General features: G+C 51.7%; 1 protein-coding gene across 9 annotated transcripts; it reads right to left on the minus strand.

Moving 5' to 3' along the window:
- Nucleotides 1-58: 58 nt before the first annotated feature.
- LOC119514021 (MYCBP associated protein) lies at nt 59-19,714 on the minus strand. 9 transcript variants are annotated; one of them, XM_037809543.1, is made up of 19 exons: nt 19,340-19,677; nt 13,880-14,007; nt 13,137-13,296; nt 12,918-13,057; nt 11,858-12,041; nt 11,492-11,607; nt 10,799-10,949; nt 9,748-9,863; nt 9,542-9,657; nt 8,923-9,034; nt 8,191-8,380; nt 7,487-7,674; nt 6,228-6,374; nt 4,773-5,180; nt 4,209-4,330; nt 3,401-3,516; nt 2,769-2,914; nt 2,419-2,592; nt 59-229 (listed from the first exon to the last, which is right to left on the minus strand). In XM_037809543.1, the coding sequence occupies exons 1-19, from the start codon at nt 19,413-19,415 to the stop codon at nt 116-118; spliced, it is 2,904 nt and encodes a 967-aa protein (XP_037665471.1). In that variant the 5' UTR covers nt 19,416-19,677; the 3' UTR covers nt 59-115. The 9 variants fall into 9 exon arrangements, with proteins under 9 accessions (XP_037665471.1, XP_037665473.1, XP_037665475.1 ...); XM_037809545.1 differs by having other exon boundaries at nt 92-229; nt 19,569-19,714; XM_037809547.1 differs by having other exon boundaries at nt 92-229; nt 7,487-7,627; nt 8,189-8,380; nt 19,340-19,679.
- Between the last annotated feature and the right edge of the window lie 6,684 nt (nt 19,715-26,398).

The following is a 26,398-nucleotide window of genomic DNA, read 5'->3' on the forward strand; positions in this document are numbered from 1 at the left end:
TGGGAGGGCCTGGGTCTGAGCTGACCTTCACATAGACACACAGGCAGGACAGCAGTGGTAGAAATGTAAAGGTGCTTTATTGCTTTGTTTAGTAACTGGTTTCCCATAAGGCGGCTCAGGCCCGTGAGTCAGCTGCAAAGATGGAAGGCTCCTCGGCGTTCTTTATGGGGCTGAGCTCATCTGCCAGGACCATGAGGTCTGTCACCAGGTCATCCAGCAGCCCATAGACCTGAAAGAACGGGAACAACATCAGGGGCAGAGGTTCTTTCCGTGGAAAGCACCTATGCAAGGGAGCATCAACCAGGCTCCAAGTAGAAGTATCTACACTTGTGAGAGAACAGTGGGAGTGGGGAAAAAATCCAATGTTGTGAGAATTTCTGTAGAACTTGTGTTTTTGCAGTTTTATTTTTCATACCAGTCTGGGGAGGTAATCCTGCATTGTGTCCTTTTGACCTAAGGGGGCATTAGAGCTCAGAGGTGTTAAAGGGGCAACTCCAGGGAGCAGAGCCTATTTAGCCCCTGTGCTAGTTTGAGACTGTTATGGACCCCAGAAGAGCCATGATTTTTAACCCAATCTTGTTGGGTGGAAACTTTTGACTGAGTGTTTCCATGGAGATGTGACTGTGTGGGTGAGACCTCTGATTAAATTATTTCCAGGGAGGTGTGGACCCCACCCATTCTGGGGGGGGGGGGTCTTGATTAGTTTACTGGAGTACTTGAGAGAACTCAAGAGCTGACACAGATGCTGATGCTTGGAGACACTGGGAGATGCAGACAGAAGGATGTTTGGAGATGCTAAGAAATGAAGCTCAGAGTTTGCCCTGGGGAAGCTAAGAGATTACTCCCAGATGCTTAGAGACAAAAGCTCCAGGAGAACCAAGCAGAGAGCTGAGAGAAGCTAAGAGAGACAGAAAGCCAGAGATATTTTGGAGAAAGCCATTTTGAAACACAACCCAGGAGCAAAGGACCAGCAGATGCCAGCCATGTACCTTCCCAGCTGACAGAGATGTTCCAGACGCCATTGGCCTTCCTTCAGGGAAGGTAAACTCTTGTTGATGCCTTAGTTTGGACACTTGTATGGCCTTAGAATTGTAAATTTGTAACCTTATAAATCCCCTTTATAAAAGCCAATCCATTTCTGGTATTTTGCATAATGGCAGCTACAACAAACTGGGATAGCTGCTCATGGTGGGCCTGGGCTCAGCACCAATTCTACTCTGCCCCCCACCCCCCACCACAGGGGCCAACATTTCTTCCTATGAGATCACAGATTCATGGATGGAAAGGTCTCAAAGGCTGTGTCCTCCAAAGGGGCTGGACCACACAAGCCTAGGCAAGCTGATTCTCAATTTCAAGAAGTCAAGGAAGAGTCTACCCCATGGATCCTCAGAGCCCTTTAAGTACTTTCTAGACCCCACCAACCTTCAGAAACCTTGGTGATGGCACCAGCACAAATGGAGCTGCTGATCAAGTGAGCTTAGGAGCGTCACCACAATGCACGATGTAATCCCAACAGCTACCCCGCTGCCCGCATCGGAGGCAGACAAAGCACTGTTGGATACACGGCCATACTGAGCAAAGCCCTGTGGACCTCTCCTCCAAAAGAAACACGTCAACAATGATAAAGCAAAAAGGAAAACACGTGGGTGGATCTCTGCTGCTTAAGAATAGACTATGTCCTTACAAAGTCTCTCCAGTGTTTCAATACCCTTACTATTGATGGAAATTCACCCTACATGGTGTTCACTCAATGGAGCATATCTGCCAAGATGCACCTAACACAGAGAGGAAGAGAAAGCAGCAGAAAGAGAAGGGCTTCTGTTCTGTTCCCCCAGTCTTTTTTCCAAACAGCAGCTGGAGTGATCTTCTAAAGCATAAACCAGACCACATCACTCCTCCATTCAAAACCTGGCAGTGGCTTCTCGCTTCAGAGAAAAAGCAAAATCCTAACAGTGGCTGACAAAGCCCTGTATGACTTGCCCCCTCCCTGGGACCTCTCTGCCCTTCTCTCCCATGAGTCTCCCCTTCCCTCCCTCCCTCCCCTCCAGCCATGCTGGCCCACTGCCCCCTCTCCCTAGAACACTCTTCCTGGGAGCTACACGTGGCCACCCCTCACCTCCCTCGTGTCTTGCTCCATGTCGCCTCAATGAAGCCCCCTGCCCGCCCAGCCTTCCCCATTCCTCGACCTTTCTCTACCTTTCCTTTTTCCAGAGTGCCTGTCCCCCAACCTACCAGAGGAGCTACTCATTTGTGGGGTCTGTCTCCCCACACTAGAGCACCCCGCGCGAGGGCAGCTCTGCTTCCGTCACTGACGTGGCAGGCCTTATCGTTTGTGGAATCAACAGAAGGAATGGATGAGCGCAGGCAGGCGTGGGGGCAGGTGTGAACGCGGGGGAGGGGGCTGGGCTGTCCCCTCACCTCGATGTGCAGCCTCTGCAAGTACTTCTCCATGACCAGGGGATCTATTGGATCCTGCGAAGGGATGTTACTGTCAGGGGCAGGATCATCCAAGGAAAGCCTGTCCCGGCTGAAAGATTTCATTAGCTTCTTCTCGTCCTTTGCCTTGTGCTTCTTGCTGTTTAAGCGGTCCTGCTAGAAAAAAATGAGACATGCAGCCTTCAGTAGCTCCTGAGGGAGGACATCCTCAGCAGCAGCTCACGGGGAAAGCCAGGGTGGCAGGAAGCAGCCACCGCCACCCTCCAAAGCCCCTCCAATGCCCTCCCCAGGTGGCCAGCCCTACAGGGGGCCTGGGCCATTTCCTAGCGTGCCTCTTTCCCTGGCAACTTGGCTCCTTTTTTATCCTCTTTGTCTTTGATTCCTATTTGCTTCTTTTCCTGGGATGCCCCTCTTCGGTCCTCCTTCCCAACTCTTCCAGTACTGGCTTTGGCTTCTGTGACGGGAGGTGATTTTCCATCTAAAGGAGTTGAGTGGAAGACAGTGTGGCACTCTGTGGCCCAGGTGATGCCACAGGCAAGCTACGAGGCAGGGGATGGGGAAAGCCAAGGGTAATGGGCCTGAGCCCTGGCAGCTGCTCGCAGCAGGAGGAGGGCAGAGCCTGGCTCTGAGAACACGCCTTTCCTTGAGCCTCTCATTCAGCTAGTGTGACCTTGTGCAAGAGGCCTGGTCAGGCAGCCAGACATGGGTGCTGGTCCCAGCTCTGATGTCCACCATGTATGACTGTGGACAAGTCATTTAACCTCTCTGGGACTCAACCTGTAAAATGAAATGATCTTGAAGATACCTTCTGGCTCCCGAACCCTGACAGCAGATAGAAGGGTGGCAGGGGCCTACTGCATCGGCTCAACCTGACGGAGTTCCACCACAGAGGCACAAAGGGCTAAGGCCCCACTGCAGTCCAGAGGGGAAGACTATGCGGAGGTGTGGCTGTGTAATGTCTGACCTTGCTCATCCGGCAAGTCCAAATAAATGGTCTCCTTCTCAGGCAGGCCCAGCAGAGCCCGCAGCCACAGGGAATGGCTCACCAGACTGTCAATCGCATCCCGCCACAGCTGCAAACTAGAGGGCAAGACACATTTGAGAAAGCCATCACCCCTCACTTGCCCTTTGAACTTGCAGAGGCTCAGTTCCCCCTCTTCAAAAGGACGTTCCAGGAACTGCTTGGAAACGCCATGCCCCTGACCAGGCAGCATCTTCCCCCATATCTGGGAAAAAGCTGACGGGAGCCTGGCTTCCCTTAGGTGGCAGCCAGGAAAAAGTGGCCCCGGCCTAGGGTCCTAACACAGTCCTAACTCAGAGTCTACAATCCAGCTTGAAGCCATGGCTAGATTTCAGTTCAGTCCCTCTGGAGGGGGAACCTTGCATGAGATTTCCAGCATCAGGGTTCCCAGGGCTATGTCCTGAGGGCCTCACAAAAGGACCCTGAGCCTAGCTAAGCAAGTTCCAAACAGGCCATGGGAAGGCTGACAGCAGAGAAGCGAGGCTTTCAGTGGTGTCTGCCCCTCTTCTCACTGCCCTCTGGTTTCTCCTCCTCTCATTCTTCTGCTCATTGAGAAGAAGGAACAAGAGGAGAGGAGGGAGAAAGAAAAAGACAGGGTGTTTCCGCCGCTGTGACTGGTCCCCAGAGAGCAGCGGGCAGCAGTGGGGGCTACTGCAGCGGGGACCAGAGCAGGGAATGCGGGCAGCATCTTTTAGCAGCCAGAGCGCAAGGGAAGGAGGCTGGGCAGGCTCTCCCGGTGGAGGGCACCTACCATGTCTGGTACAGAAAGTCGGACTGCACTGGCCTCTGCTCCTGGCACAGCTCCAGGGCTCCTTTGTTGAGCCTGATGAGGGCGTCTTCCCTCTGGTTCTCTTCAGGGAGCGCCATCACTGCCTGGCAGGTACCATAGACAACCACTGTGCCCCCCGCCCTGGACACCCAGGGTCTCTGTGTCCTCTAGTGGCAGGTATGAGGCTGAGGGGAGAGGAGGCTGACGAACACGAACCAGGATGGGCTGCAGCCACAGACAAGCCCTCTGGGTGGGGCGACTTCTGCGGGAGCCTGGCATTGCCCTCAGAAATCTGTTTCCATGATCCCAGGTTTGTCATGGCCAGAGAGGGAGCCCTTCCCTGTACCACAGCAGCCTGGGCACCTCAGACATAAAAAGATGACTCAAGGGATCGCTGTCTCTGGGCCATTGGAAGGTTTTGTTTCTTGGCCCCTGGGGCAAGCAGGACCGCTGGGCCCTTCCTGGGCAGCCTGGGGCAGTAGCACTGCCATTCAGCCGTGCCAGGACCCTTCTCCACCAGCCCCTTACCCAGGGACAGGGAAGCACCTTTCTGAAGTCTTCCAAGCAGAGGTTCCACTCGGGCTGGGGAAGGCCGTCCAGTTCCCAGGGGCTCTTGGTGCTCTCCACGTCTGGGCTGCCTTCCACCAGGATCTCCTCCATGATGCTCTTCCAGGGAGAAGTCTTGGTCATCACCCCGTTCTTCTGGGTCCTGAAGGACTCTTGGGAGTACCTGAGGGCCTCATTCTCGGGCCGGGGCTGCTGGGTTTCCAAGATTGGGCTCCTGAATTGCCTTGAGATCTCGATGCTCAATGAGGACTTCTCCGTGGTCACCCGGGTCCTGGAACTGAAGGTCTCTTCCTCGCCCAGCCTGGCCACCTCGGCCTTGGGGGGCTGCACCATGTACTGACGCCACAGACTGTGCAGGTTTTGCACCACTTGGTGCTGGTAATGCAGCTGCAGCAGAGGCATGGGAAGAAGGCCTGTGAGGGGGAGGCTAGAGCACAGGGCACCCAGAGCGTGGGGCACCCAGAGCCCGAGCCAGCCTGCTCCGGTGTCCCGTTCCCTCAAGAGTACTGGGAGAAGAGTATCTTCTTGACCAAAAGGGGGATGCAAAATGAGACGAAATAGTTTCAGTGGCTGAGAGATTTCAAATGGAGTCGAGAGGTCACTCTGGTGGACATTCTTATGCACTATATAGATAACACCTCTTAGGTTTTAATGTATTGGAATAGCTAGAAGTAAATACCTGAAACTACCAAACTCCAACCCAGCAGTCTGGACTCCTGAAGACAATTATATAATAATGTAGATTACAAGGGGTGACAGTGTGATTGTGAAGACCTTGTGGATCACACCCCCTTTATCTAGTGTATGGATGAGTAGAAAAATGGGGATAAAAACTAAAGGACAAATGGGGTGGGATGGGGGGATGATTTGGGTGTTCTTTTTTCACTTTTATTTTTTATTCTTGTTCTGGTTCTTTCTGATGTAAGGAAAATGTTCAGAGATAGATTGTGGTGATGAACGCATAACTATGTTATCATACTGTGGACAGTGGATTGTATACCATGGATGATTGTATGGTGTGTGAATGTATTTCAATAAAACGGAATTTAATTAAAAAAAAAAAAAAAGAGTACTGGAAGAGGAGGCAGGGAGGAAAGCAGCAGGAGTGGCTGTGGCCAGAGGGACTCCCCCCCTGCTCCCCACCTGCGCATCTCCAATTTAAAGCTTTATTTATTTATTTATTTATTTTTGCATTTATAGAGCATCCACTTACTACTAGCTGAGTTATCTTGGGCAAATCACTTAACATCTCTGTGCCTTAGTTTCCTAAGTCAATTGAGGATATAAATAATATCTATCTCACAGGGCAGCTGTGAGGAGAATGTGAGCTACTCGTGTAAGGCCCTCAGAACAGCTCGTGGCACACAGAAGGGTTGGCTGCTACCACCACCCAGGGCACACACGTGGGGGCAGAGGCTGGCTCTAGGCCTGTACCCGAGGATTCCTGTGGTGGAACAAGTCCTCCTCGGTGAGATAGGCATCCACAGGTGATGGCGTGCGCTCTGGGGTCAGGATCCCACTCAGCAGCTCATGTAGCACGCTCTCCACAATGGTAACCGCCTCGTGGGCAGCCAGCTTATTCTGGAAAAGGGGAGGTGGCACAAGGTGGCAGCCCAGACTTTCAAACCCCATGGTGCATCCTCGAGGGAACCCAGATTTCTTGGGACTTTGTGCCTTCCTAGGGTTCAAGTTCCTGCCATTGTCTATCTCTCACAAACACACACACACCTATTCCCAGACCCCAAAACCCCTGGGTCTCTCCAAACATCCTTGTTCCCTAAAAGAGGATGAAAGGATCCAGAAGAGGCACCAGTTCCAGAGAAGAGTTGCTCCTGCGTCGGACCAGGAGGTTACACAGGGAGCAGCTCCCTGGGGCCAGGAGGAAGGGGAAGGGGCAGGGGAAGTGGTTCGGCCCCTGCTGAGGATGGTGGTAAACTTCCATCTGGCTTGGACACATGGTGGGTGTTCCAGAGACACAGCAGAGGGGCAGCTCACATGAGAGTTAGGTCCTAACATCGGCCACTAAAGTGGAAATAAGTGTTGTCAAAGTTACCTTTGATCACTGCTGGTTGAGCCCCAGCTGAAGCAGCTGGTTTATGTGGGGGGCCACAAGGAATTTAACAAAAAAACACAGCTTTCCACAGAATCCCAAGAAGCATGGCACAAGATGGCCACACTGGGACACTGACCAGATTCCCAGTTCCCATCTCACACTCGCTCCAGGGTGTCTGCTTATGGGGTAGGTGGTGGGTGGGTTCTCTCCTACCCCCATCATTTAAATTGTTCTCTTTGATTTGGTTTCGTTTTGAAATCTTGTCAATTAAATGTCCACTATAAAGTACAGATAGCAGTAAACAAAATATAGTACTAGTGCAAAGGGTCTTATATTCTTTTTGTACTCAAATAAGCACCTCCATGCAGCCTGCATCTTAAGGCTCAGTCTCGTTTCTTTTGAACTTAGTGGGGGCCATGCACGATGAGGGGGAAAGCTGCCCCTTCCTTTGCATGCCCACCCATCTTTCACATCACAAAGCCCTGGGAAGCATTTGTTGAGTAAGACTAGCTGCCCATTGGTGGAAAGCCGTAATTCACCTCTTGGGCTGGGAGGAATCAGATCCCTGTAGGCACTACCAGGAAGAACGCCAGGATAATCCATCAGGTATCCACAGGAGCCAAGATCCTGGGTCCCTTACCTCCAGTAACTTCCTCTCATCCTTAAAGATGTCCTGAGTCAGGGAGACTGCATGGAGATTGACCTGCAGGACAGCACCTCCTAACAGCGTAGGGTGAGTGCCAAACTCCCAAGATTCCCTGAAGATCCCAGGATTCAAAGACTTGAAGAAGAAGGTAAAGTTTTTAGTTTCTCCAGGTAGAATCACACCTAAGAGGGACAGAGACAGAGGTTTTCAACGAATATAAGCTAGCTGAGACCCGAGCCTGCATGTGGTAAAGTTAACTGAGCCCCAAGCCCGTGCATCTACGTTTAGCTGAACCACAAGTAGGGTGACCAACCAGTCCAGTTTGCCCAGGACTGAGGGGTTTCCTGGAACACAGGACTTTCAGTGCTAAAACTGGGAAAGTCTCAGGAAAACAGACAGTTGGTCATCCTAGCCCCAGGCCTGTGCATATAGTTAACTGAACCCCTAGACTGTGTTTTTCTGCTCCAGAGTGGCTCACCTTCCAGGATCTCAAGAGTTTTGCCCTTCTCCCAACCAACAGATAGGAACAGTAAGGTGATCACACGCTTTCACGGGAGGAATGGGAAGGACTAGGTTGGGGAAGAGGAGCTCAAACTTGCGTGAGCTGGGCATTAACTAGACCCTGGCTTCTCACAGACTTCAAGGACAAAACCAGCCCCGGCCAGGACCCGGTGAGTAGGGCAGCTTCTCCCATACACCTTCCCGGTTGTTAAAGTAAAATCGCTGCATCCTCTTTCTCTTCAGATCGTGGAAAGAGTCCGGCTGGAAGCGCCGCCGCCAGTCGTACCAAATGGCCACTGTGCCATTATTGACCACAGTCAGTTCTGAAGACGTTTTCTCCCCATCTAGGGTTTCAAAGGTCAAGCGGGCAGCAATTCCAATCTGCCTCTAAGGAAGGAGGAGGTATGGAAATGTCTTTGTTAGGGGCCTTGGTCTAGGCTGACCAACTCATGCCTGTTTGCCCATAACTTTCCTAGTTTTAGCACTGAAAATCCCACATCCCAGGCCTCCAGGGTCTGACCCCTCTCGGAGTGGCACCATACCCTGATAGTGGCTGTCCCTGAGGTTGCCATCAACAGTAATAAGAAGAGATGAAACAGACTGTAAATTCAATCAACATTTCTGCTCCTTGGCATCTGAGGAATATTCTAGAACCTTCTTAAAGTGATACCTGTTTGAGATGGTTTGCTTATTTACACACTTGGGGGCTAGGTACAAATTGGGTGACTTGTGACACCTCTTTTCAGCCTTGTGATTTTATTCTTGTTCAAGTTAGTGTTGTCACCATTTTCAGACACGCTGAATGCGTGACCAGAAAAAAATGCAAATAGGAGACTGTGCAGGCTCCTTGTGACTGTCACTGTCACCTTGGGACTATACCCCCAAGGGAGGCCTTTCCAGCAGGGGGGTGAGAGTAGAGGCTGTTTTACCTTGTCCTCTGGGTTACTGCCTCTGATCCAGCAAGCTGGCTTCCCACAGAACAGCAGAGAAGGGCCAAGAATAGGCATAGGGTCCACATCGGGGCAACCGGCCAATAATTCTCTGTAAGAAAAACTGGCAACTTATTTTCCTTGAGGCCACCACAGTCCTGCCACGTGGAGCCCAAGGGAAATGGCTGCCAGGAAGTCCAGAGAAGCGATCAGCTCCACTTTCCGAAGGAGTACGATCAGCTTCGCTTCAGAAGCTCAGTCTCCTCCTCCTCTGTTCCGTAGGTGGGAGGTTCTTAGAAACAGACTATTCAAGCCCTCATGCCAGAGACTTTCACTACATACAGCAGTGGGAGAATCTGGAGATGCCCCATTTAACCAGCAAAGGAATGTCTAAGAGGTCCAAGTTGGGAGTTGGCTGCTGGAAAGGAGCAGATGGGAAAAGAGGAAAGCAAGCACAGGTACTGGAATGGGCTAGAGAAGGGGGTGGCAGCCACGAGAAAGAGGCTAGGAAGCAGTCACCCTGATTTCAGGGAGGATGGCCTGCCCTTTCATACTTGTGGGTGCTGGAGGAAGCCACACTCCCTTCAGCCTCTCTCCCTAGGGTCCAGGCCCAACTCACAAGCTCACTGTGTCTTCAGAGGAGCTCTCCTGGGCACTCTCAAAAGCTGTATAGTCTTCCACTGTAACAGCCGAGAAAGGCTGCCCTCTGCCCACCACCTCCAGGCCATCGATGTCCTCAGAGAGACCCAGAGAGGAAAGATTAGCAGACTACAGACAGGCACCACCCTAAGGGGCTGCAGTCTGGGGCCCAGGGGCATGACCGACCTGCTGGCTAAAATCCAGCTCTGCCATGATGCTCTGCAGCTCCTTGCGACGGGAGATCAGAAAGAGACTCCGATCCCAGGTGTATCGGTACCAAGCATCCCCCTGGGCTGGTAATCCTAGACAGGGTCCAAGGCGCGTCAGCAAAGGTTCCTGCTGGGATTTCCCACCCACTTCCAAAGGGCTCTGAGTGCCCATCTCAGCACCATTTCTGGGAAGGGTGAAAATGCAGCTCCGCTCCAGCAGCTGGGCTCCAGGCCTCCTGCCTCACCCCTCCTCAGCAGAGCTACTCAGGACGCCTGCCAAATTAGCTCGGAAGAGCGAATCTTGGGATTATTATCAAACTAGCAACAGCAACTACCTCTTATTGAGTGCTTACAATGGGCCAGGATCTCTTAATCAATATATTGTATCTCATATAACCCTCTCACAATCCTGAGTATTCTACAGACGGGGAAACTGAGGTTCAGAGAGATTACATATCTTGCTTGAGGTCACAAACTCAACACAACTGGGATTGGAACCCAGGCAGTCTGAGGGCTCTAAAGCAGCACTGTCCCGTAGAAACATAATGCAAGCCATGAATGTAATTCAAAATTTTCTAGTAGCCACATTTTAAAAAGGAAAAACAAGCAGGTGGAATTACTTTAAATAAGAGTTTATTTAACCCCATATATTTAAACTATTACATTTCAAAAGGTAGCCAATATAAAAAACATTGTTAAAATATATTTCTTCATACCCATCTCCAAAACCTAGTGTGCATCCTACACTTAAGGCACATCTCAATTCATACTTGCCACATTCCTGGGGCTCCGCAGCCACGTTTGGCTTGTGGCTGGGTCTAGAGCCACACTCTGCTTCTCCTACCACTGCACTGACTGTTCTACTGAAGAGGGAACTGGAACTCAGGAAGGCTATGCGACTTGCCTAAGGACACCCAGAGGTAAGGGATGAACCAGGATCTGTCACCCAGTCTGTCTCCCCTGGAGCCATGCCAGTCCTCACCGCATGCCCCGCCCCGCCTCCAGGACCTGCGCAGCCTGCTCCTTACCCGTCTCCACCCGCACGCAGTGGGGCTTCCTGATGTGTGTGATAGGCTCCACGAAGCCACGCTGAGTTTTTGTCTTCGTCATGACCAGGCCTGTCATTTCATCTCCCAAATATTCCAGTCGACCCCAGAACCCACCACTCTCCCCACAGGCCTGGCAAGGAAGAACAGATGAGAGTTGGATCACCCCGACACCCTGGGGAGATGCTGGTGGGGAGTCTGGGAGAGCTCCGCAGACCACTGGCTCCCTCTGGGGAATTTGCTGCTGCCCCGAGAGCAGGAGAAAGGCACATACTTTCTTGTTTTCAGGGTTCTCTGCTGAAGCCTCTCCCTGGCTCCAGAAAGCTGGTGTGGGTTGGTATGGGTACTGCCCTGAGATTCTGGAACATGGTATGCTTCCTGGATAGGACAAAAGCTGGAGTCTCAGCTTTTAGGAGACAAATGCTAAGACTATTCTAATAATTGAGTGCCTGTAAAGATCCTTCTCCTCAAATTGACTGTCACTGACCACAGCAGGCTAAATGATTTAACTGACCAGTCCCAAAACACCCAATAATAGGACCAAGATAATTGAGTAAAGCTCTCAAGGGCATGATATTGCTTGGCAATGGACAGAGTTTCTTCTCCCCACCTGTGCTGAGATGAGCAGTTCCTGTGTCCAGACCCCTCCGGGTGCTTGGGACTGGCTGTCCTCACCTTCCCGTCGTACTGTGCAGGAAGTGCGCGGTCAATGAGTTCCTGCTCCTCCTTGATCTGTCTGTAGGTCTCCCCCAAGTGCATCAGCAGCTGACTGGCTGGCTTCTTCAGGTGTTCTACAGAGAGAGTGCCAAGCATGCAGCCCCTCCACCCAATCAGAACAAACGGGGGGCCCTGGTACTCGGCATCTGTCAGCCACACCCACTGGGTTGATCTCAGGACCCACAGAGGCTTAGGGGCGATTAGCTCTTGGGAATAAATGGCACAAAGACATCTGGCCTGAGAATGGGCTCTGAACAGGTAGGGGGGGCGAAAAAACACAGCAGAGCCTCGAAATCAGATGGGGGCCCCAGCCGCTTTGCTCACCGCTGAGGGCTTCCTGCTGCTTCTTCCACAGGGCTATGTTGCGCTGCCAGTTTTTCAGAAAGTTGTGCTGAGGAGGGGGCGCCCAGAGATGTGTCTTCTCTTCTTTGGGAGTTTTTTGCTTTGGTTCTTCTTTTGCTGAGATGAGGGTCATCAGGCAGGGTGGGGTTTGTATCAGCTCAGCCAGCTGAAAGGCACAACGTGGGTGTGTGGAGGTGGTGAGACAGTGCTGAGCTGGGGCAGAACAGAGATTTCACGAGGCCTAAGTCCCTGCTGGGGCCCACTCCCGCTGAGAAGCTGTCATCTGCAAGACGCCAGGGTGGTGAGTGACAGAAAACAAATCAGGGAACCAGAGGCCCCAGGACACTGCCCTCAGTCTGTCTTCCCAGAACAGGAACCTTTTGGAGATGGTGGTCAACTTCTTTCAGTGTCTGTCCTCCTTACAACTGAAGTTACTTGACACCTTGGCTGACAGAGTGACTGAGCCGTTTTTACATGACCCCAACACCTTAGCACAAGACCAATCAGAGGGTCTTTGCCTGGAACCAGGAAAGCAAAGGAATGGAGACAGAGAGAAGCACTGCATGATGGGAAGGGCAGCAAGACAGACTCTCCGTGCAGCCCTAGGAGCTGTGGAAGGCCTCCTTCCATCCACCCTATGGACAGAGGAAGGGAGACGACTAGACTTTGGAGAAAGGAAAGGAAGCCAAGGCACAGAGTTGCAGAGGGAGATGAGAGAGCACGGAGACCTGAGGCCAGATGCCTTTCTGGGTTCAGTCTACCTGCAATCAGGTAAATTCTCGCCTTTGGGCTCCATGAGGCACCTCTGTATCTTAAGGGTAAATCCCCCTTCAGCTGAAGCCAGCTTAAATTGGTTCTGTGACTTGTAACTAAATTGTCTAACCCTTTCAGGGGTGGGGGGCCGGTCACATCATCTCAGGCTCCAAAGCCCAGAGACTAGACTGCCTCTTTAACCCTGGTCCTGCTTGACTCTGCCAGTTGGTGGGACTGAAATGACTTTAGCGATGTCTTCTCTCATCCAGGCAGCTCCGTACACACAAACCTGGGTGTTCCCTCGAGCAAGTGCCATTCTCTTAAAGTCCTGGAGGCTTCCCAGGATGTGGTGGGGCAGGATCTTATCACTCCCATACAAGCTGTCACCCGGACCTGGGGTGGGGGAAACGAGGGAAGGGGAAAGACAAGCTGTGGCTGGTTGATGTTAATTATTCAGGTAGAGACCTGCATCAGAGGCTGGTGGGGCCAGGGCCCAGGCTGGGCCTACCAGAGTAGTCCAGGGGCTTCGTGGCTGCATCTGGAGTCGCAGGATGTGCTACCAAGTGGCAGACCTTCCTCCCAGGTTCCTTGGGTTTGAGCTTACGAATGATAACTTTGTGGGTAATGGTAGGTTTCTCTTCTGGCTCAGGAAGGCGAGGAATGTGTTGCTAAAAAGAAACAAAACAGAGGAGAATTCTGAGACTGGGGGGAGGAAAAATGCCACCCCATCTCCTTCATCCTAATTTTTGGTGGAATTCCTGAGGGCTGACAAATCTGTTTCCCCAGCTCTGTCCATGTGTTCTGTCAAAGATGATTATGTAACACACACGAGATTCAGTGACATCCTGGAGGGGAAAAAAAATTGCATTTTCTGCCTCCAGACAGTTCAGGTGAGAAGGAGCAGCTGACTCTTTCAGGTAAGGCATGGGGGTTAGTTTTAGCCACATCTGTGACTGCTTCTTGAAACTCATTTTCTCTTTTGTGAAACGGGCATGAAGACACCTGCCTCTCTGGGAAGCAAAATATCTCATCATCTCTTTTCCCCTGTGATTCTACATGAATCTCAGAAATGTCAAAACAACCACAGTACATTTCTTTAGCTGCTAAAAGGAAAAGTATTTGTGCTTGATGGATTTTCCCGTGGACCCAGACATGCCCTATGAGTAGGGAGCCAGAGGAGAGCCTGTGGACTTGGTGGATGTTCTAGGCCACACAGGCTGGTGAGGAAACGTCCCTGCAGTACAACCTTACCTTCTTCAAGTCTTCCCTCTTAATGGCTAAGGCAAGGATGTCATCTCCTTGGAGGACATTGCTAACAGGTTCAGGTTCTTCCTGTACGGGGGGCGTGGGCTGTTCAAGTACCTTTGCCCGCTTCTTTTCTGAAGAGAAGCAGAAAAGCTCCAAGTGCTTACAGAGCCCTTGCCGTATGTATACAATACATCCATGTATTAGACGCTATGAGGTGGGGCAGAACTGGCCACCTGGACAGAGAGCAGAGGCCGCTGAGGTAGCCTTGGCAGACTGCCATGGGGTGATGGGAGATCGCTCTTGAAGGTGACTGAGGTGCCAGGCTGAAGACCAAGTCCCAGCCCAGGCTGTGCTGCTGCATACAAGCTGGATGACTTTGGGTGCATCACTTAACCTCTCTAGGTCTCAGTCTTCCAATGTGTATAATGAGGAATTTGGATTAAATCAGTGGTCCCCAAATATCAGTCCAATGTCTTAGAATCTTCCCGGGGGCTTTACAAATACAGCTTCCTGGATCCCGCGTAGACCCAAGGCTTGGGGAGCTGTGCTTTTTAAAACTCCCCAGGTGATTCCCACACAAGGTGGTTTGGGAAAACTGGATTAGATGCTTTCTCAGCCTCCTTCAGTGCTGACTGATTCATTCTTCTGAGTTAAGGCACTGGGTTTCTTAAGATACTGGTAAATGCAAATGCCCTGGGGGAAGCAGACCATTCACTGTTGACCATTATTTCACATGAGTTCATTTAATAAATACTATTTAAGCATTCTCTATGTGCCAGGCACTGTGCTAGGCTCTGCGGGGTGTATAAGTAGAGTCTAGAGCATTAGAGAGCACATGCCCAGTGGGAAGACAGCCTGTCAAACAGACTGAACAAGGGTTACTGTGTGGGTGCTCAGGGGGACCCCAGCCCAGGCCATGGGGTGGTCAGGGAGGACTTCCTAAGGAGGTGATGTTTCAACTGAGCACTGAAGCATGAAGAGAAGTTAGACAGGGGAAAGGGTACTGGGGAGCAGCATTCCAAAGGGAATAGCAAAACAGAGGGTAGAGGCAAGAGAGAATGGCACGCTCTCCAGGGCACGCTCCAGGGCACACTCCTGGAACTCAGAGCTTGTGTTTTGAAATAGCTGGAGTGTAGTGAGATAGGAGATAGGAAGCAGTGAGCCTGGAGAGGAAAGTAGGGGACATATCAGGAAGAGCTTAGTGAGCTGTGTCAAGGACTTCAGTCTTAGCCCCTGGACAATAACATGTGAGGAATGGATCGGGGGTGAGAGACTGAAGACAAAATTCTTTAGGAGGCCACAGCAGTAACGAAGAGATTGTCAGATGGTGGGACTGAAGAAAAAGAGAAATTTGAGACATTTCTCTCACTGAGAACATATGGGGCAGAAGTGGGTTCTTCTCCAACGAGGACACACTTGCCTCCTTCCAAAGACAGGTTATTAGCTACAAATATATCTCATTTCTCTGGCTGGTACACCCCCCTACCTCTGCCCTCAGGTTCAGAATGGTTGGTTTGATAAAAGGCCCTGCCAAAAATAATCAAAAGAAAACTTAAGTCCTGCCTTCAGGGAGTTTAAAATAGAATTTGGTTTTCCTTCTCAAAGTGCCTTCACCTCTAATTTTAATTTAAGAGGCAACATCACTAAAACACCAAGATAGGTGTTTTAGTTAACAAAATCAAACTATTTTTTTAGGAAATGTCCAGAATTATTCCAACCATAATTCTAAATTTAGCCTATCAGCCACAGTCCATGTACTCAACAATGGGGTCAGCAGAAACTGAGGAGTATGTCAGTTAAATCACATGGTTCCGTACACACAGACACAGCTGAGCAGTCTGACCCCAAATAGTTCTGGTCCATCTGCCGTCACACGTGGAAGCTTTGATTTCTACTTCCTCTCTCCCTTCTACACAAAATCACCAAAGTCAGTCCAAGGAAGAATTAGTATCAGTTGAAAATCTACTTTTATAAATAATTTGGTACTATTTAATATTTTTCAATATAAATGGAATATATATGCTGCTTCTGTCCACCACCTTGACTGAGTCTACAGCTTCCCAACAGATAGAAACATCTCCAGATGTGTGCTTTTTCCTGGTGGGTAGATAATTAGTAAGAGTAAATTTAAAAACCTTCAATACTGAGGACAATTTTGGGGGGCCCAAAACTCCCATCCCTTTCAGTGACAGAGAAATGAATGCTTCATGTTTGGTTCGGATTGAACTAGTCAGTGAAATTCTGGTCTGAGGCTTTTCTGAGGAAGGTATCTTGAATATAGTACAATAAATGTTACTGTGTACAGTCAGGGCATGGTGTATTCTAGTTAATAGAATATTCATAAAAATGATATATACATCTTTAAAATTAAATTCATCCCGTAGAGTATTTACTGAGCACCCTCTATGTGCTATAAGCTACAGGGAAGATTGGTACTAAAGTTAAGCTACAGTCCTTCTCTCGAGGAACTGAAAAATGCAATGGATGCAAACTCATGCCAAATAAGTGCCTAAATTAGTGGCACTAATTAGGGTGCATGTTTGGTTAGACATTCAGAGAAGGGAGTGATCAGTGTGGGTCAAACAGTTTAAGGCTCCGAAGATAGGTTCAGACGAGCAGCTGCAGGGTCAGCAGTGGCTGCACAGGCTAAGGTAGGTCTTGAAGGACAGGTAAGGCCTTGCACAGGTGGAGCAGCAAACAGGTGTTCCAGGTGAGGTCACAGTCAGAGCAAAAGGGGGGCAAAGCTGGGCATGGCATGTGTGACAATGAAGGCTTGTTGGCATAAGAGGTGATAATGGGAAAGAGAGAGGGACCAGGCCATGACGGCTTCATAAAGCATGGCTGAGGCATCTGCTCTTCCCCCATTGGCAGGAAAGTTTGGTCCAGGAGAGTGAGTTGCTGAAAGCAGGGTTTCAGAATGATTTGTCCAATGGGGGTGAGCCAGGTGGACTGCAGGGGCAGATGCCACTTGGGGAGTCCGGGGAGGAGGAGATCGATCCTGTGGGGGTAATTTCAGGGCCTGCAGGAGGACTCTGCAAGGTTGAGGTACGTCTCAGTACTGCAGCCGTGAAGGCCCCACCATGTCCTGTCATATGCCTGGGTCCTGTCAGGCCTAAGGCAGAGGTGTATTCTTTGACCCGGAAACCCAAGCTGAGCGGCGGCTCCTGGTAAGAGACAGTGCTGGCATTTCTCCCATGATCGTGACAGCCAAGGGGGTCGAGGAGACCTTCAGAGGACACTCAAGTGGCACCTCTGCTGGAATTAGACCAGGCAGCTACAAGCAAGGTGCTCAGACAGGACACCCATAGCAGTGGTACTAGCCTCCACCCCACTCAGACAAGGTGCACAAGAGGGGTGCAGAGGAAGCTATGGAAGGAGGGGAAATCTGGATTCAATTTTTCTGCTTCTCATTTTATTTAACTTATATTCCTTTTTTAGTGTTGATTAAAGTTTTGGGGGCATTCTAACCTCATGGTTGTGCGCGGGGAACCAAAGGGGAGGGGCTGTCCCTACCAGGGCAGAACCTAAATTGGTGGGGGAGGGGAGTCAGGTACAACAAGAGCAGAGAGAAATCTGCGAGTTGAAATGGTTCGAGTCCCTAGATAGGTTTGCAGCCACAATATTAGCTTGCTTTTTTGCTTATAATTCAGACCTTGGAGAACACAGCACAAGATTACAAGATTACATAAGTTGATTAGCTGCATAATATTAAGGCAGCAATAAAAGACTGCCCTACTGTCCTACAGGTTTCCCCTGAGATGTTGAGGGGAATTAAAGGTATCTTGCATGTTAAACTAAATGCTTTTTTTCCCGCCTCACTCTAGTACATGTTCTTAACTCAAGGGCTATTTAGACAAACTAAATTTCCCCTTATTAAAAATAAGTATGCAGTGAAAAATCATTCCTTGGTTTGTTTACAGCAGAAACTTCAAATCAGATAAGATCTCCCAGAAACTAGGTGAGCAGGAAGCATTTGCTAGGAAAGCCCTTGACTGCCCTTGGGAAAGGAGACTAGAGATTTTTCTCTTTTTAATTAAAGAAGTATGTCACGAAACAGCATCACAATGCAGTCTAAATCTGACTTTTGTACTATGAAGAAGCATAAAAGAAAACCATATTGAAAAACACTTAAGCTCTTGTTAGCTTTGCAGGCCTCCCAGGGGCCCCCCTGACTCCAGGCCTGTACCCCTCCTCAGGCTGAGCTCTCTCCACAGCTCTGAGGCTGGCCCTCCCCAGGGCCTGCAGGAGCACACCCAGACTTTGCGACACAGCATATAAAGCCCTTTCATGATCTGGCCCCTGCCCACATGTGCAGCCCCCTCTGACTCCCTTCCAGCTTCTTCTCCATGCCTGCCACCTCTGCGCTGGCCACTCACACCATTGCACTCACACCACTGCACTCACAGTCCTGTGCCTCAGCTCATGCTGCTCCCAACACCTGGAAAAGCACCTCTCCTTTATTCAGGTTTGCTACAAATGTCACTTTCTTCAGAAAACCTTTCCCCCTAACTTTACCATCCGAGGCCTGGGTCAGGTGCTCTGGGGCCCCCTCACCCATTATGGGTGCCTGTATCATAGCATTTACCCCACTGTATTATATTCCCACATTCTTCTGGTTACGCTGTGTCTCTGTCAGCCTCTGTGTTTCTTGAGAACTGGAGCCACACAGATAATGCTGATGCCCTCATAGCCAGGCATAGCACCCACACACGGTACACATGGCAGCCCCTTAATAAATGGGCACACAAAGACAGATCCAAGAGGGGGTGGGCTACAAAGGGGAACAGTCTGCTATCAGACACCTGCAACCAGGGGGTAGCTGCAAAGGCCAGGAGGCAGTCATGTCCAGTGATTCTCTCCAGGTTAAACAAGCTGGACAGGTGTCATCGGACCAGAAACAGCACATACTGGGAAAAGGCAGTGAGAGACAGAATTAGCCAAGGTAGGCAGTTCTTCTGGGTTTTTCCACCAGGACTTTTAGGTATCACCCCTAAAGAACCCCATTCAAGGTCATTGGTTTCACCACCCCACCAAGTTTCTTGCATTCATTCCTGAATTTTCCTTTTCACAGATCCCATTTCCTGGTCTCTCTGGCCTTAAATTCTCCCCTGGCTCTTCTGAACCCAACCCAATCAAGGGACCCTGCCTCCTGCGTCCCACCCTAAGTTCAGGTCTCCTATGCCCTCCTGCCCTCAACAATTGACTCCTGATGCCCCTGTCAGCCCCCACTTCCTACGTCCCCATCCTCAAGCCCAGTCGTGCTGTGCCCCTGTTATCACCCCCAAGGTGCAGTACCCTGTGTCCCCTCCCTCCGGGGGGTTCCGCCTTTTCCATCATCCCTAAGGCTCCCGTGTCCTATACTCCATTCCCCAGTGATCTCTGCTCCCATTCCTGGTGACCCCCATCCCAAGAACCTCTATCCCTGTCCAGTTCTCCTGAGCTCCTAAGGCAGCCAGCGCCAACCTTTCAAGTTCTCTGCGGCCTCCAAGAATCTGCTTGGAGGTATTCTGAGGCGGGACTCCTTCTTTAGAGACTTCATGGTGCCAGCCGGGCTGGGAACGCGGCCTTGCGCCGCCGGGAGCCGAGGCGGCCGAGCTGTGTGGAGCCCCCCGCCGCGGCCCCGCGCGCTCGCCCGCCAGCGGCGGCCGCTGCGTCCGTAGCAACCGGCTCCCCGCGCGGGAGCGCGACCCACCGAACAGCTTGGGTAGCGACGGCTTGACAGCCACCTTCTTCATGGCGCCGCGCCCCAGCGCTCGCCGCGGAAGGCTCCTTGCTCCAGCAAACCCGGAGAAAGACCCCCGAGCCCGCGCCGTGACGTCACTGGAGGCGTCGGCGAGCGCTGTGACGTCCCCAGCCAGGGGGGCCCGGGCGGGGGCCGGGATGACCCGACGCACCGTGGGCTCCCGCCGCGGCCCTGTCGGCTTTCTCTCTGTCCCTCGGGGATCGGGCCGTTCCCCCCAGCGCTGAAAACCCAGTGCCCTGTGGCCCCCGGCTTCCCTCCACCCGCCTCCGCTCTCCTCCCCCGTCTGCGCTTGTAAAAGACAAACCACGCTTTTACCGCGACTTGGGGCTTTCTCACCCCCAGATCTCGGTCTTGGGAGTTGCTGCCCTTGTTCCCGCAGTTTAAAGTAGCTTCTCAAGCTTATTAAAGCCCCTTGTTTACTTATTTCCCGAGTTTTAACACCATCCGGAATTACTTTGTCTATGTGGTTGCCCATTGTCGGGATAACTCACAATGTAAATTCTGTGCCCCACTCCTCACCCCCAACCCACAGCTTAGTATAGTAATAGGAATCACTCAGTAACGGTGTTGTCCAATAAAGAAGGGGCTCTAGAATCAGACAGAACTGGGCTCCAATCCCAGCTCTGCCTGCTTGCTGTCTGTGTGTCCTTGGGCCAGTCTTTTGACCTCGCTGAGCCAGTTTTCTCACTTATGAAATAGAAATCATAGTGCCTCCCTCCCAGGGCCAATATGAGGATTCAATGAGATCATAAATTTAAGCTCCCCAACACAGTGACCTCTGTAAACTGTAGCATATTCTAGTCAATTCTCAAAATCATGCTGAGATTGAGGAAGAGGGGAAGCTCTTTATACCCATTTACAGATGGAGAAATTTCATCCTAGAGAGAAGGGAGAAAAGTCGCCTGACTGGCAAGAAGCACAATCCAGTTCTCCCAAGTCCAGGGCCAGGGCTCTTTGGACCCTGTTTCCTGGGCCATTTCTGAGCTTTAAAGCAGCCTGCCCCAGACAGGGAGGGATGCCAGCAGGGCTGATCAGTCTCTGAGTTCCCTGTGTGTTCTCCATTACTGGGCCCCTCCCACATTCCCCTCCACTCCTCCACTCCCCTTAGGCCCTAGACATCCTCCAAGGCAGCCCCTCTCTCCTGTTCCCTAAGTCCCAGGCACCAACCTCCCTCCACCCTCTAGGGGTCTCCAGTTCAGTTCATTCCACGAGAAGGAGGAAGGAGTGCAAGAGGTTTATTGTGGGGGTGGGGTGGCAACACCTATGAAAGATGAAGAGAGAGGAAGCAAGACTGGGCTGGGAGAACTTCAGACTGTGATGCATATCTGAAAAATCTTGGCCAACTCAAAGGCAACCTCTGGGGCAAAGACTGCCCATTAGAGTAGTCCCACATTGGGTAGCTAGCCAGTCCCTAGTACCACCACCATGCTCAGTCCTTGGCTGGAGGCTGTCTGGGAAGAGCATGGCCTTAGCAGGAGAGTTGAAGTGGATGCTGAAGGTGATACAGCCAGAGGCTGTCAGCTAAATGTTCTCCTTGCAGGCAAACAGGAAGTTCTTTCTTGTCCGGCGCTCTCTCCGCCCCGCCTCGAGTCCCCGGTCGGCCGGCGATGGGGACCAGAGAAATAAGGGGAGAGAGGGTGCGGACAACGTCTTACCCGGAGCGCTTGTGATCACTCAGGACTCGCAGCAGTGGAGCATGTAGGCTTTTAATGGGACTAGGCAATACAGGTTCCACCCGGGGCGAGACGCCTCGGGGGAGAACAACCTCGATGCGGCCGTCAGGTACGGCTCCTTGTGGGCTGTCTCTCCGAGCTTTGCCCGGGAACTTTCTTATAAACCTTGCGTGTATCCAATGGGCTAACGCCACGCACACAAGCATGATTGGTGAATACAGCGGGTGGTTACATACATCAGAAGCCGGAAGCAGGATGTGGGCGCCATCTTGGCACCACTCGATGGGCGGGGGGACTTTGGAGCAGGTTTACAGTGCATGCGCTATGCCCGTCCCGGGAGACGGCTCTCCACATCTCCCCCTTTATTATTTATATCGACCCAGTGTCCCCAGTGATGAGTGTGCTCCCGTGAACCCAGATGGCTCACAATTTGTTCCGGTGCTTTGGGGAGTCTGGACTAGGTCTCAGCCATTTAGCGGCGGAGCCTCTAGCACCGACCAGAATGCTCACCTCATATGGAGACAGGAGAGTCCGTGAGCTGGAAACAACATGACTCTCCCTGCAGTGCTTTGCCTTGCAACTGGGGGACAAAGGCGGGGGCAGGGATAGCATTAACCAGAGTCGGAGGCGTCACTAGGCGTCCCTATGCATTGGCTAGAGTCAAGTCTGGCCACAACTATGACTCTGCCTTAGGGACCTACCTGAGACAAAAATTATGACTGTTGGCGTCGCCCGTTATACCCGGGACATAGCTGCGCGCTTAGCTACAAACCTCGCTCCCGAGTGCCCCGCCCGAGGCGGCCAGGATGGGGTATGGCCATCAGAATGGTCGCTGTTGGGGGTATCAAAGGTGGAGGACATAGCCATCATAGTGGTAACACGGTACTGCCGCGCTTGAAACAGGCGTTCTAGCAAAGATTTAACAATGACTAATCCCACCAATAGTCCCACCATCAAGAGAATCCAATTAGTCAAATTGGGCCAAGAGAACCAAGAGGTGACTTGGTCCCACAGATTTTTTACAGTCTCGCCCAGTGTGGAAAGGTCGAAACTAACAGGCTTCAATTCCCTAATGTTCTCAAGTCCCTGAAGGCCGGAGGCTTGGTCCAATGGCCCAGGCCGTATATTCGTTGGCGTTTCTGACAGCTGCTCCCCGGCCTCCCCAGGTGATGCCACGGTTCCCACCAGTCTTTCCGGAACCCACACTGGTTGACGTCCTGGTTCCTGGGGAAAAACACAAACAGAGCCTCCGGCCCAGCCGAGCACCGGGTCAGGGCCTTTCCACTGTGACGTGGAGGGAGCGATATGGCCCTTAAAAGTCTCCCATATAAGGACCAGGACTGGGTCCAGACAAATGCCCGTTTGGCGCGCTCGGTCTATATCACGGCCAAGTTTCATCCAAGAGGGCAGGTTGAGGCTGCCAGAGCAGGGAAACCAGGGGGCAAAAGTGGCCACATCATCAAGGAATCGTCTTTAAGGGGGTTAATAGGGGTGAGCTTTCAGACTGCCCCATGCTTGCAGTCGGCACTATCTCTTAATCACTCGGAGAGCTCTTCCGAGTCCCCGGGGCTACCTGAACGCCCACGGGCCCTAGTCCTCGTATGGAAAGGGGGTGCTTACCTTCTCGCGGTGATCAGTCGCGGAGGTCAAGCCACGGATCCCGGGAGCACGTCTCCGTCGGGTCGAGGGGAACGCGAATGAGGTGCCCCGTACGGGCCACCACTTGTCCGGCACTCTCTCCGCCCCGCCTCGAGTCCCCGGTCGGCCGGCGATGGGGACCAGAGAAATAAGGGGAGAGAGGGTGCGGACAACGTCTTACCCGGAGCGCTTGTGATCACTCAGGACTCGCAGCAGTGGAGCATGTAGGCTTTTAATGGGACTAGGCAATACAGGTTCCACCCGGGGCGAGACGCCTCGGGGGAGAACAACCTCGATGCGGCCGTCAGGTACGGCTCCTTGTGGGCTGTCTCTCCGAGCTTTGCCCGGGAACTTTCTTATAAACCTTGCGTGTATCCAATGGGCTAACGCCACGCACACAAGCATGATTGGTGAATACAGCGGGTGGTTACATACATCAGAAGCCGGAAGCAGGATGTGGGCGCCATCTTGGCACCACTCGATGGGCGGGGGGACTTTGGAGCAGGTTTACAGCGCATGCGCTATGCCCGTCCCGGGAGACGGCTCTCCACACTTTCTTGAAGGAAGATAGGAATGGCTTACCTCCATGGCTGTCAGAGGAGCTCTGGGAGATATGGAGGAAAATAAGGAACATTTCCTCTTACCCTCTAAGAGCTTAGAGTCCATTCTAGAAGAAAAGACAAACACCCATGAAACACTAATCTGTGTGCCAAGTTTCCAAAAGATCTTTTAACTTTGGAAAGTTTCACAGCTTATGGGTAGTTGGGCTGGGAGCAGGACAGAGGCCTGGGGATCATGCAGGGAGAGTTCGGTGGACGTCAAATGAGAAGGGAAGAAGGGGTTTGGAAGGGTGTGTGGTCAGGCAGTTAAGCAACCAGGCTGGGCACTGCCACCAGCCCTCGAGTGATTTTGGGCAGGTCTCATCCTCTCTGCTTCAGTATCACCATCTGCATCATGAAGGTGTTGGAGCAGATCAGAGCTGCTTAACCTTTTGAGAATCTGATCAAGCCTAGAAACCCTCTCCTCAGAAATGGGCATTCAATTTTTTTTATTGTGATAAAATGCACATAACATAAAACTCACTGTTTTAAACATTTTAATGTGTACAATTCAGTGGCATTTAGTACATTCAAAATGTTGTGCAACCATCACGACTACCTAGTTCTAAAACATTTTCATCGCCCCAAAAGGAAACCCATTACCCATTAAGCAGTCACTCCCCATTCCATGCCCCCCTTTCTCCTGGCAACCACTGATCTGCTTTCTGTCTCAGTGGATTTGCCTATCCTGGATATTTCCTATAAATGGAATCATAAAATATGTGCCCTTTTGTGTCTGGCTTCTTTCACTTAGCGTAATGTTCTCAAGGTTTATCCATGTTGTAGCATGTATCATCGCTTCATTCCTTTGAATGGCTGAAAAATGTTCCTTCCATTGTATGGCTATACCACATTTTGTTTATCCATTCACTTGTGCATTTGATTTTGCACTGATTTTGCACTTGATTTCAGGGAGATTCTGAAGCTCATTTTGTGCCCCTGGGGTAGGGGTGGGCTGAGGGCAGTGGGCCTCAGACCCAGAGTTCCATCATCTGGAAGTGGATTCCCAACTCTGACCTAAGCGCTTGGGGCTTGTGATTAATTGTAACTTGGGGACCACAGAGTGGATATCAGGGAAGCCTTCTTCCAGGAGGTGGCCCTTGAGGTGGGCCAGTAAAGATGAGTCCGAGTTCCGCAGGCAGGTAGAGTAGAGAGGCTCTCTAGGCAGCGGATGCTGCAGGAACAAAGGTCCACAGGGGTGCAGGCACTGTTTTGGGGGGCAGCATCACTTAGGCAGCACAGGTGGAGCAGTCTCCTCCCAGCTGGTGACTCAGAGCAACTTCCTCAAGCCCAGGGAGGAGGTGGCTGGGTTGACAGAGGACACGGCATAAATTACTGCTTCTTGTCTCTGTTTATTTCCACCCAGCCAGGTACCGAGCATGTTGTCAGCTACTCTTTCCAGGAGCTAAACAACCTCCCTAAATAGACAGCGTGTTTCCTCCACAGACTGCGTCATCCCATTCCCAGGGACAGCCAGCCTCCCAAAGCTGGGGGCTGGGGGTGGTCTCTCTCGGTGCCTGCCATCCAGCTCACCCCTTCCATGTTTGTCCACCCCCTCCCCACTTCATTTCAGCATGTCTGCCTCAGCCCTTCACACCTGGCCATCCCCCCCACACACACTTGGCTCACTCCCCACATCTGGTTCATTCTCTTCACACCTGGCCTCATTCCCCTACATCTGCCCTCACCCCCTCACATCTGACCGCCCACTTCAAATGATGCATCCCGCACCCCTACCCTCTAGCAGGATCTTGCTCAGCTAAGATGTGGCAGGACTCTCACATTCTCCTTGGCCTCGAAGTCAGGCCACAGCTGGCCACGGAAGAGAGCGACCCCAGCTTCAGAGGTGATATGCAGACCCTGATCACTGTCACCAGGCCCAAATTGCTCTTATTCCCTCCTTGAGAAGGGCACAAGGGGAGATTTTTTTGGAGGTAGGGTAGGGGTGAGGAGCAACAGGGCTTGGGGGAAAGCCGGGTGTTTACATCTCAATGCCCCTTCCCGGGGCAGCTTCCTCCTTGGTGTAGCAGGGACAGTAGCCGTCTCTCAGGGTTTCTGTCACCCTCCATCATTGCATCCTGTTTAGTTGTTCTGAGCGCTTATCCCTTGCCCTTCTTTGTCAGCTGTCTGCCCCCCCCCTCCCCCAAAGTGTAAACTCCCTGGGAGCAGGGGCCTTGCTCATCAGATTCACAGCTGTATCCTCAGTTCCTGCAAAACGGTCTGCAGCATAGTAGGCCACCAATAATGGGGGGTGGGGACCACCTGGAGAAGCTAAGGAAGCCTGGAGAAGTCACGGGGTTCATGATAATTGTCTTTAAATATCTGTGGGGCAGGGAGAGAGCTTGGTTCCCGCTGTGCAGCAGCACCCATGGGCAAACCCACAAATAGCCCAAGTTCCTGGGAGGTTTGCTCTAAGAAGACTTTTCTAAGAATCAGGGCTCCCTCCCATGCATGCAGTTCAAGCACAGAGATCCTCCTGAGCCGCTGTCAAGGGGGGGCCCGAGTTGAATGGAGACAAAGATCTGGGGCTCTGTGCCAAGGTCTCCCCCAGGGGGAATGCTCTCTTCCTGGCCCCCTTGCTTCCTCCCTGCTTGTCCTGGTGAGGGCAAAGCTGCTTGCTGAGGGCAGAATCAGGCCCAAGGGAGCTGGCTCACCATGGGGACTTCTTCCTCTAGGTGTGGGGTGGCTAAGGAAATACCCCGCTCCACCAGGAAATACCATCCTAGTGGCAAGTGGCAGGGAGCTATGGAGTAGACGCTGAATCCAAGCCCCAGACCTGAGTCTCTCTAGCTCTGAGTCCCCGACATGATGCCTCCCGTCTGAGCTTTACCTACCTCCTTATCAGAATGGGCTCAATACCCTTTTGTGG

This window comes from Choloepus didactylus, chromosome 18 (assembly GCF_015220235.1).
Source record: "Choloepus didactylus isolate mChoDid1 chromosome 18, mChoDid1.pri, whole genome shotgun sequence".
Classification (NCBI taxonomy): domain Eukaryota; kingdom Metazoa; phylum Chordata; class Mammalia; order Pilosa; family Megalonychidae; genus Choloepus; species Choloepus didactylus.